We start from the raw sequence: 12,396 nt of genomic DNA on the forward strand, positions 1-12,396 counted from the left end.
TTTTTCAGTCTCATCAGATGAGAAAGCTGTCTGTTACGCGAAAGTATTATTACTAAGGTGTTTCCAATTCCTTTTTTTTTTTTTTTTTTGAGACAGAGTTTCGCTCTGTCATCAGGCTGGAGTACGGTGGTGCGATCTCGGCTCACTGCAATCTCTGCTTCCCAGGTTCAAGCGATTATCCTGCCTCAGCCTCCCGAGTACCTGGGATTAAGGTGCACACCACCACACCCAGCTAATTTTTGTATTTTTAGTAGAGATGGGGTTTCACCATGTTGGCCAGGATGGTCTCGATCTCCTGACCCCATGATCCACCCGCCTCAGCCTCCCAAAGTGCTGGGATTACAGGCATGAGCCACCACACCTGGCCTCTTCTTTTAAAAAACACTTTATTGTGAAATACAACACTGATTGACAAAACCACCAAAAATAAAGGTATCACTTAATGAATTATTATGAAGCAAACACCCTAGAAAACACCACACATGTCCAGAAGCAGAATTTTACCAGCCCCCTAGAAGCCCTCGATTTGCCCATCCCAATGCTGACGTCCTCCCTCGCCCACAGGGCCCAACACCCAGACTTTGTGCTAGTCACTTCCTTGCTTCTCTTTGCCATTTTACCACCTAAGCACGCAGCAATGAAACTACAGTTTAGCTGTGCCTATTTTTAAATGTGTCATTTAACTCTCCCTTAAACTACTGATAGCCTTTTCATCTCTTTGTTTTGTGGTGTGTGTGTGTGTGTGTGTCTATAAAATACACATAATTTAAAGTTTGACATTTTAACCATTTTTAAATGTACGGGGTCAGCAGCATTAGGCACATTCACACTGTTGTACAATCATCACCATCATCCATCTCCAGAACTTCATCCCTTTTTCTCCCTGATAATTTACTTGTTGAGAGAACCAATTCATGGACCGCGGGGTTTCCTGGAGTCTGGACTGCCAACTGTGTCCCCGTGGTGTAGTTTAACAAGTTTTTCTGCCCTCTGAAGTCCTGTAAATTAGCAGTTAGAGCTAGAGCGCTGATCAGCCTCAGGTGTGATTCTGGGACACTGCTAATTCACAGAAGGTGCTGTGTTCTCCCAGCAGGAGGCACATAATGTGTGGTTGTCTCTTATTTTGTTATGTGGATGCTTACTGTCTCGACTCATTAATCTACTAGGGATGGCAAAATGATGATATTCGAATTCTATCATCCTTTTCTCAACTGTTAGCTCAAATACTTCTATAAAGAGAGACTCCCCTCATCAACTGTTATTAGATCGTCCAATTGCGCAGTCTACATGAAAAGGCAGAATAAATACTCATTGCTTACCATTTTCAAAATGATAAATCGCTTCCCCATCATTTTCCAAGGGTGAACAATTCTCTCACGTAGCATTGAGAACTCATGGACTGAAACACAGTTCGCATCTTTACCGATGCTCAAATTGCCAGTGTTCACTTCTTCAGGCGGAGCCTTTCAACACAACCTCAATGCTCTCTAATCGCTCCTTTGCTGCAAGTTTGACAAGATGGTCCAAGATCACCTTCCTGCTCTGTTTCCTGCTCCACCTCTAGAACTGGTTATTTTTCTCTGAGTGAGAAAGTGTGTTTCAAGACCAGAAGGTGGGCATTAGGAATGCTCACTGCTGCTGGACTGGTCCGTTTCTAGACTCGGACACTGTACAAGGCTAGGAGATTGATAGCTTTTCAAATAGTTCATGATTTCTTGCTATTTTTTATTCAAATTCTAGACTACAAGGTTTTTACTTAACCTCATGTCTGACATCAGTTACTTCCTGTCTTCCAGATGAGAGTCCTAGTTCAAACTAGATTCAGATGATAAAATGAGATTATCACAGAGTTAATCACTTACTTTACCCCACACTGATACCTAGTTTCAGAATATGAGTACTAACACTATCTCTACCAAAACAATTACAGAGAACAGTTTAAAAATTACTTTTGGGGCCGGGCATGGTGGCTCACACTTGTAATCCCAGCACTTTGGGAGGCCGAGGCGGGCGGATCACTTGAGGTCAGGAGTTTGAGACCAGCCTGGCCAACGTGGTGAAACCCCGTCTCTCCTAAAAATACAAAAATTACCCAGGTGTGGTGGTGTACGCATGTAGTCCCAGCTACTTGGGAGCCCGAGGCAGGAGAATCACTTGAACCTGGGAAGAGGAGGTGGCAGTGAGCTGAGATCGTGCCACTGCACTCTAGCCTGGGCGATAGAGCCAGACTTTGTCTCAAAAAAAAAATTACTTTTGCATATGACTTCCCATGCTCCCCCTATGTTTTAAATTATTGTGATGGATACTGTAAGAGCAGATTACCATGACATACTATCTTCTCCCTTTGAATGCTCATTTGGTCTTAGCTATACAAGCAATGATATGTTTAATGCTCACCACAAGTCCTTATGACGTCTCTCTAGTTATTTTGGCTGTCCTTCCCTAGTAGAATCCTCAAGAAATCATGAGAATTTAATTCTTCCAGTCTCGCATGTTGACAACAATTTGTCTAAGCCCTGTATACCTAAAAGTTAGTGTGGCTGCACCTACAAATCTCTGGCTTAAATTTTCATTACATGAGTAGCTAGACATAGTCTAGATACATGCTATTCTATTGGCTTCTGGAATACTGCTGCTGTCAAAAAGTCCAATGATAATCTGATTTTCTTTATTTCATAAATCACTTGCTATCTGGGTCTGAAAGCCCAAAAGACTTTAAGTCCAGTAATATAACTAGAATATATCCTGGTCATTCTAGGTCAAGATTCTCATGTATACAGTGTACCCACTCATGCAATAGTTTCAAGGTTTTTTTTTTTTAATTACAGAAAGTTTTCTGTGAATTATAGTTTTTAACATGTTGTGATTCCATTGTTTCCATTTCCCTCTCTGGTGTCTCATAGCAGATATATGTATGTATATATGTATGCATGCATGCATGTACATTAGATCTTCTTTGCCTAGCTTCTAAGTGTGTCACTTTCTCTTTAATCATCTTTCTCTCAATTCTTTTTTCTCTCTCTTTTCATCTTCTGCTTCCCTTAATGTATCTGGCAGGTATATGTAACTCACTAGAAACTACACTGCTGAAAAAAAAAATTCTTCTATTTCAAATTCTTTCCTGAGTTATATCCGTCTCATTTCTGAGTTTTTCTCATTCAGATTTATGTTACTCTTTTGTACTTCTTCTTCATGTCTTTTAGCTCATTATGGGTTTTTGTAATTTTTATCAGCTTTTGAGCATGTTCTTCTATGTTACCTCGCTGCTTATGTTTTCACTAGAATCACTCTGCATAGAGTTTGGCCATGATCCTTTTCTGTTGACCATCTTTACATGAAACTAGTTTTCATGAATGTTTAGGAGAAATGATTCAGGATAGCTCTTCTAATTCTAGTAAATCTACACACTGTATTCTGTGTTTTTGGGTGGTACTCAAGAATATAAGAAATTACTTTCTAGACCACTTAACTCTGTTCTCCTCCCCCAGTTTCAGCCAGATCTTCTATTTCCTTGGTTCTGCTATCCCACCTCTGTTCCTAGCAGTTTCTCCACAGGTGAGGCTTTGTTCTAGAGGAATTATTTGCACTCATCTGCTACTGGAACATACAAACTCCTCCACATTTCAGCTGCTGTTCTCAGCTTGGCCCACTGAGCTGTCCAATGAGTACCTGCTGGCGGTTTGGGGATTCCTGGGTATGTGTGTTTCCGGCTTCCTCTTGTGCAGACAGTGAAACCGTGTTGTTATTAGTGGTTTGTCCATATCTACTTATATTTTGGGGTCCGTGGGGATACTCTGGTAACTGGTTTTGCTGTATATTTTTGCCTATAGGTATTTGGTTTTTCTATTCTAGTTGTTCAGTCTATTTGGCTGAATAGTTCATATATTCGAAACCTAAGACAATTTGCCACCATCTTCTAGGACTTCTAATTTTAAAAATAAAATTCCAAGAAATCAGAGATTTCAAGTATTATAAGGATCACAGGAAAATAATATACTATTTTGTGGGTGAAAAGTTGACTTCTCTTACCCTAGGCTAGTTATATGAAGAAGATAGATATCTGCCAAGAATTTGAAGATAAGGGAAATAATTTGCTTTCTGATGTTTCATTTAGAAACAATTTCTAAAATTCACTTGGAAATCAAAATAATATATCAAAACAGTGCTCTACAAAATCTTTTCCTTGTTATTTTTTATTTTGAAAAATGTCGAGCCTACAGAAAAGTTACGAGAAATGAAGATCCATATCTCTTTATCTAAAGCCAACTTGTTTTTATAATTTCCACTTTTATTTTAGATTTAGGGGGTACATGTTCAGGTTTGTTACATGAGTATACTGTGTGATGCTGAGGTTTGGGAAATGAATGATTCTGTCATCCGGACAGTGAGTGTGGTACCCAACAACTGGCTTTTCCCTCCTTGCCCCCCTCACTCCCTGCCTTCTCGAGTAGCCCCCATGTCTGCTGCTGCCACCTTTATGTCCGTGAGGACGCAATGCATACCCCCCACTTATATGTGAGAACAGCCGTATTTGCTTTTCTACTCCTGTGTTCATTGGTTTAGGATAATGGCTTCCAGATGCATCCATGTTGCTGCAAAGGCCGTGATTTCATTCTGCTCTATGGCTGCATCGTCTTCCAGGGTGTATATGTACCACATTTTCTTTATCCAGTTCACTACTGATGGCCACTTAGGTCGATTCCACGTATTTGGTATTGTAAATAGTTAAAGCCACTAAGTTTTAATAATTCCACATTTTTACTTCATTTCTCTCTAGATTCACATTCACATTGTATTTTTTTCCTTCACCCTATTAAAGTAAGTGCAGGCAAATCATCTTTCACTCTTTTTTTTTTTTTTTCTTTTTTTGTGACGGAGTCTCGCTGTGTCACCCAGGCTGGAGTGCAGTGGCTCCATCTCAGCTCACTGCAAGCTCCGCCTCCCGGGTTCACGCCAGTCTCCCACCTCAGCCTCCCGAGTAGCTGGGACTACAGGCGCCCACCACCACACCCGGCTAATTTGTGTTTTTGTATTTTTAGTAGAGACAGGGTTTCACCATGTTAGCCAGGATGGTCTCAATCTCCTGACCTCGTGATCCACCCGCCTCGGCCTCCCAAAGTGCTGGGATTACAGGCGTGAGCCACCGTGCCTGGCCTGATCTTTCACTCTTAAATCCTTCTGCATTTATTTCCTAAGAACAAGAATTTTCTGCTATAATTTCAATTTCATTATCATACTCGATGTATTTGTCATTCATACAATAATATTATCTTATAGTATTCAATTTCTTCAATTGTCCCAAAACAAAGTCTTCTTTTTTAAATCCAGGATACAATTAAGGATCATGCACGGCATTTGATTGTTATATCTCTTCAATCTCCTTTAATCTAGAACATTCTTCCCACCTGATTTTATAAAATGGGAATTACAACATTTACTTTATAGAGTTTTTACGAAGACTAAATAGAAATAATGCCAGAAAAAAAGTGGCTAGCCCAGTCTTTATACACAACATGTGACAATGCTCAATAAACATTAATTATCTTCCAGCTATCTATGGCCCACACTGAATCCAGGATCTCGGTTTGTGCAACAGCTATCCAGGTTGCTGTGAATTTTTTAAGTGGCATTTAACTTCAGTAACCATAATTAATGTGAGTCCATGCCTGAGAATCAAATTGGGTCCACATGTGGTCCCCCGTTAGATGTCTCTGAGACTGTTAGCCTGTGAGCTACAGGGGGTCGTCTCCCAATTCCCATAGGCCACAAATGAGCCTCTGACACTGAGTTCACAGCCGCTTCGCATAAGGGCGCCGTGATGGTCTCGTGCTTCCTCAGACTGAACTGCACGTAAAAAGGCAGCCTCCTTGGACCAAGCTCTGGGCAGTTCTTCGTGCCTACCTTTTCCTCCATAAAACTTGACCTGGTTTCCTCTGTAAAACTTACCTTAGAGATTCGCTGTCTCTTTCTGCCACATACCATGTAAACAACCAGCCAGAGCTTCTGTTAACTGTTATTAATAAAGGGGGCATCTCCTGAGTAACCACTATGTGCCATGACCAGCAATCAGGCCAGCCTCACATTTACAAACCACTTGGTGACCATAATTCAAGGTCTGATTTGGTTTTGTTTTAAAAGATAGAAGAAGGTATTCCCAGACTACAAGTCCCAAATTGCAATTTTGCTCAATTTTTCTCTCTGACCTTAGAAGGGCAGAGAGACTGCCCTAGTCCCCTCTATAACAAAAGGCAGAAGCACAATAATAACAGGACAAAATAGGTCTGCACTGAACATGTAAATTCAAACAACCAAACACAAAAAGCCAAGCCTTCCACTTGGAAGCCTTCCACACTGTTCCTCAGGAATAAGACGACCCTGGCAGGCCATGGGAGAAACCACGGTCACCATTCCCTCACTGCTAGCCTGGAGTCCACGTGCCAAGACATAGCCCTGGGGTAATATCCAGTCCCAAGTGTTCCAGGGGCAGGTGCTGGGCACCATTTATTCTGCCAAACCCCCTTCTTGGGAAAAAGAAGTCAGAAACTACGTAACCCTCTGTCTACTGATTAAAAAGAAAAAATGCAGTTCAGCGGGATAAAGCCATTTACAAACCAACCAAAAAAATCCATGTCATCAGACATTTTTAAGTCTTGGTATAATTTTAAATCCTCTTGACTTTTTTCATTTTCTAATGTGTCCAACCCTAAATCTGTTTTTCTACATTTGTTAATAATATAAAAAGAATATTTTACCAAATAGCAGCACTATACAAGAAGCTCATGCTGACTATTTGAACTGCAGAGGGTGCAGACAGCAAACTCTATGGAGGGCGTCTGTTAGGGACTGAGCTGCGTCCCCCTTCCCCAGCTGCATCTACTGAAGGCCTATCCCCCAATGGGACAGCTTTAGGAGGTGGGGCCTTTGGGAGGTAATTAGGTTTAGATGAAGCAATGGAGGTGGAGCCCCCTCTATGAGATGAGTACCCTTGTAAGAAGGCGTGGACATCAGAGCTCCCTCTCTCTTCCACATGGGGACGCAGCACGAAGGTGGCCATCTGCAAGCCAGGAAGAGGGCCCTCCCTCACCAGAAAATCACCACGGCTGACACTCTGATCTCAGACTCCCAGTCTCCAGAGCTATGAGGAAATAAATCTTGGTTGTTTAAGCTGTTCTGTCTGTGGTATTTTGTTAGGGGAGCCTGAGTTGACTGAAAGACTCCACACTGCCTCCAAATGAATGCTTCATAATTTGGCATAATTAATTTATGAAATCTTTTTTTTTTTTTTGAGATGGAGTCTCACTGTGTTGCCCAGGCTGGAGTGCAGTGGCATGATCTCGACTCACTGCAACCTCCGCCTCCCAGGTTCAAGCGATTCTCCTGCCCTCAGCCTCCTGAGTAGCTGGGATTACAGGCATGTGCCACCATGCCCGACTAATTTTTGTATTTTTAATAGAGACAGGATTTCACCATGTTGTCCAGGCTGGTCTGAAACTCCTGGCCTCAGGTGATCCACCCGCCCTGGCCTCCCAAAGTGCTGAGATTATAGATGTGAGCCACCACACCCAGCCAATCTATGAAATCTTATCTCTAATCAGTCCTAATGTTACAACAAATATAAATTTCCATTTCTTCCACACTCCACCTCCTTACAGATATCATCAGACTTTGAAGGAAAACTTTATCATCACAGCTAATTAGATGTCTAAAGAATCACAGCAGTTACACTTGAAAAAATGCAGTAATTCCTACATTCCACTAATTTAGAATGACCTGCTGGTAAATGAGTACAAAATAATAAAGAGTGAGAATTAAATCATTTAAATAAAAAGTACTTTTATTACTTTCAGACACATACAGTAACTCACTCTGTTAACAAAGTGCCCAGGAGATGTCTCAGGCAGCTTGAGTTAATGAATGACAAGTGAGTTACAAACAGCAAACAGCAGGCATCAAGGGATGGAGGTTGCTACACAGTATCTAGGACCCTGACGTGCTAATTAAAATTAGGAAAGTGCTTACCATCACTGAGATCCTGCAGCAGATTCTCCTGGCAGGAGAAATCCAGCTTCACTTTGATGATGATTGTGAACGTGGCCACCTTCCCAGGCTGCAAAGGGAACTGGGCAAGGGTTTCCTCTAGCTTCCAGCTCAAGAAGTCGCCATACAATTTTTCTATAATAGTAACAATGACAGTGATGAGGATGCTGTAACTGAGGCAGTATGGGACTTACCAATCCCCTAGAAAATTCTGATGCATTCTCAAAAGCCAAGGAAAAAGAAGAGCTTTTAAAATGTGTAAGATCAAAGTGACAAGAACATTCCAGAACCAAGAAGTGTTGCAAGGCAATCACCCCTGTTTATGAAGGAGGCACAGGGAAGAGGAAGAACGGCTCATCTCTAGAGGCACCGAGCTCAAGCCAAGCCATCTTGACGCCTTAGTGAGCAACTCCTTCTCATTGACCAAATAAATGCTGTTTTGCTCTTATAAACTAAATCAGAGTTAAACTAAATTTGTCCACAATGAATATTTTCCGTATTATATCACCTTAAAGAGAAACAGATCCAAGTGTAATAGGGAAAGTGTATATTTAATATGAGACACCTCTTCACAAAAAGAGAATACAAAATCAAAACCCAAGCAGGACGCTGTGGCTCACACTTATAATCCCAGCACTTTGAAAGGCTGAGGCAGGGTGAATCACTTGAGGTCAGCAGTTCGAGACCAGCCTGGACAACATGGTGAAACCCCATCTCTACAAAATATACAAAATTTAGCCAGTGTGGCAGCGCGCCTCTGTAATCCCAGCTACTCGGGAGGCTGAGGCAGGAGAATCGCTTGAACCTGGGAGGCAGAGGTTGCAGTGAGCCAAGATCATGCCACTGCACTCCAGCCTGGGCAACAGAACAAGACTCCATCTCAAAAAAAAAAAAAAATCAAATCACAGAATTAAGGACAGCACCTTGGGAAGGGCCTCCGGGGAGAGGTGTTTCCCTTGCTTTCTGGCAAATACACCGTGGTCTTTAATAAAAAGTCTTGAATGTTAGAGTCACATGGCCTTGACTTTGGTGCTTTTTTGATACTGACTAACTCGAGTGCCATGGAAAATAATGATCCCTTGGAGTCAAGGTTTCTTTGTGTGTAAAATGGGGATAACAATTACTGCACCGCAGGGTTATTTTACAGATTCAATAAAGTACTATCTGTAAAAGCACCAAGAAGACCACAGCACTGTAAGAACCTCAGGCAACACGGGAGGAAGGGGGACAGGAAGGGGACACAGGGAGGCCACTGCTGGTGCCCCCTGAAGTAGCTGCGTCTCTCCACGGCTCCAGTTCCTAAAACCCAGGCACAGTATGACATGCTGCCTTGACATCCAGCGAAACTGGGAGGGCCCCAAACGGCCTCACCACAAGTCCCCTCCTGACTCTGCTCCTGCAGATACAGGGTCCCTCAGCCAGGCAGGCTTCCAGGCGCGGAAAGCAGGTGCAGCCCTGTGTATCCTGAGCAGTGGGTGTCAGTTCCCTGCCAGCCTGGGAGGGACTGAAATAAGCCAGTCACATCCTCCCTGGGGAGCTGGGGGCAGCCCTCCCTCTCCATACCCCAAAGCCCGCCTCCCCCAGTCCCCGCGCAGCTGCTCTCTCTGTTCCTGAGTGCAGCCCCACGTGGCCCTACGTGGCATGATATCCTCCTTCCCCAGCTGTGAGTGTCTGTGACCAATGAACTGCTGTCAGGTGCACATGTCCTGTGTCACATGCTAGATGTCTGGCTGTCCCCACATGGTAGAGCAAGAAACCCTCCTGACCAACACAGGGGACAGGAAGCCATAAGCACGGGGCCCTCCTCCTCCCAGGAAGGGCCCAGCTTCCAGGCTCTGCAAAGGTCCTCCTCCTCGTGCCCCACCAGCCTAGGAGGCAGGAGCGACTTGCTGTTTTCCCACCATCCCCTTTCTGGGAACCAGTTCTCTATGCTGAACATCTTCAGTCTGAATAAGGAGACGGTTTTAGAGAGATGAAGTAACTTATCCATGGTCACAAACTATGGAATCGGTCTAGAATCCTAGATCCAAATGATTCCAAAGTCACATTCACTTCCTGCATGAAGATATTTCATGGTGAAGTTCAAATATAAAGTCCTGGTCGGAGGACCCAGAAATGAACCTCACAGGAGCTCAGTGGAAGATGGAGAGCTTGACCAAAATCTCCATGAAAGAAAAAAGATACATGGTGTGCTAACTCCAGAACACGAGGACAAACTGAGCTGCAAAATAAGCAGACATATTCCTGGCCGGAGGTGTGCTCGACCATGGCACGGTGCTGCAGAACTGGCCAAGCTCCCTCTGGAGCACGTCTGACAGATGGCGTTTATGTCTCCATGTTTCCTTAAAGAAGGATAATAACACACAGAGACAGATCCAGGGGACAGTGTCCTTGAAAAGTGTTTAGAAACCGCATCACATTCATTTATTTATTTAGTCATTCACAGAACACCTCAAATGTGCCAGACACTCCATGTGTTACCTCACTTAATCCTCCCAACAACCAGTGAAATCATGGAAGGAGGTTAGCATATGTAACAGGTCATTCAGCTGTCAGTGGAAGACGTGGCATATTATAGATGTTCAATAAATATTAGCTGCCCTTCAGCATCACCCAGTCCACCACCTTAGATGCTGTTCAGATGCTTTGCAAACTGATACTATCACGGTATTTTAGAATGATCTGGGAAAAGATAGACGGCTGGGAAAAGGATGATGGAATTGTTGAGTGGGCTGGTTCCTGGAAAGTCAGCTTTAATGACAGTCTGAGGAATGAATCCCTGCGTTCAGATGGTTTCGAGAAGCTGTGGGCCGGGCACAGTGACTCACACCTGTAATCCCAGCACTTTGGGAGGCCAAGGCGGGCGGATCACCTGAGGCCAGGCGTTTGAGGCCAGCCTGGGCAACAGGGCAAAACCCCGTCTCTACTAAAAATACAAAAACTAGCTGGGCATGGTGGCACACACCTGCAGTCCCAGCTATTCAGGAGCCCAAGGCATGAGAGTCACTTGAACAAGGGAGGTGGAGGTTGCAGTGAGCCAAAGTCACGCCACTACACTCCAGTCTGGGCAACAAAGCGAGACTCCATCCCCAAAACAGAAGAAGCTGTGGCTGTTGGATGAGATTCTTATAGGAATTTAGTGAAAGGGAAATGGAGAATTGGAGGGAAGCATTATCCAAAAGTCAAAGTGGGAGATGGAATGGGTCAACAAGAATCACCTAAAGCAGAAGAACGTGCATCATATCCAATTATAGCCACTCTAATTACAGGATAAAAATCTAAACACTTCAGTCAAGCTTTGGTGGCAAAGGGTACAAAACGCTGATCGCTTTGGTATCTCATGACGACAACAGGCTACTGAATTCTGTGTCTGGAAACCCGCTTCAACACACGACATTTGGCCCTTGGCTGCTCAGGGGAATGTGTGGATACTCACATATATGATTTATCCTTTAGACGGTAAGTCAGTCAGAGAAAGAACAAAGATCTGTCTCCAAATGGGAAAAGAACTTCAAAGCCATGTTCCAGGTGAGAAAGCAGAAGGAAAAGGAGAGTCTGACACAAAATCATATCATCAGTTGGGTCGCAGCCTTCCTCCCACCCCTTCAGAAGGGCTCTGACAACATCTTGGCTCATTAGTAAGGAAGGTAACTGACTTTCTTCCTTCCCACCTGCTCTCTCAGGCCATGCCAGTTCTCTGCCTACTCCATGTGACCTCCTCCACGCAGGACCCCCAGGCAGGCCCACCTGCTTCCACTTGGTTGCCACTCTATGTGTATTCTGAGAATCTACCCTCCCACAAGACGCTGGAGTTCCTTTCCACTGTGCTCTTCTGTAGGTGCTGACATGTCTGTGGGCAGCTGCAGAAGCTGTGGTTAAACACAACTGAAACTACAGCCCTGGGTTCAAACCCCAGATCCCCACCTTCCTAGCTTGCCATTGGCTGTGTTACTTTCCTGGGGTCTCAGCTTCCCCTTCTTTTACAAGTAAAGAGGGGAGAAATACCAGTACCTACTTTCTAGGGCTGCTGTGAGGGTTAGTGGGTTTAAAACTTATAGAGTACTTAGGACAGGGCACGGTGCCCAGTGAGCCTCAGTTAAGTGTTTGCTCTTATAATTATTCAGGTTTGGCAAGAACACCACCAATGATGGGGGCTCGTAGCCTTCCATGCCTACTACTTCCTGCTACTTCCATTACGGAACAGTCCCAATAAGTGTTCAGGTGTCTGAGCTCTCCCTCTGTGCCAGGCACTGTCTGAAGTTCATATGCTAAGGCGAGAGGAGGCATAAGTATCAGCCATAGTGCAGAGTAGTTAGCTTACAGCATACCCTTAGCTCCTCCCAAAATCTCCATATGCCA

At 43.9% G+C, this 12,396-nt stretch overlaps 1 protein-coding gene across 8 annotated transcripts in view; it reads right to left on the reverse strand.

Moving 5' to 3' along the window:
- Positions 1-12,396, reverse strand: part of TRAPPC9 (trafficking protein particle complex subunit 9) — a 733,440-nt gene that overhangs the window by 519,206 nt on the left and 201,838 nt on the right. For all 8 annotated transcript variants that reach the window (XM_054499826.2, XM_054499824.2, XM_063669112.1 and 5 more), the window contains one exon: positions 8,020-8,172. In XM_054499826.2, coding sequence (XP_054355801.2) covers positions 8,020-8,172 — 153 coding nt within the window. The remainder of the gene's footprint in view (positions 1-8,019; positions 8,173-12,396) is intronic.

Source organism: Pongo pygmaeus, chromosome 7 (assembly GCF_028885625.2).
Source record: "Pongo pygmaeus isolate AG05252 chromosome 7, NHGRI_mPonPyg2-v2.0_pri, whole genome shotgun sequence".
Classification (NCBI taxonomy): domain Eukaryota; kingdom Metazoa; phylum Chordata; class Mammalia; order Primates; family Hominidae; genus Pongo; species Pongo pygmaeus.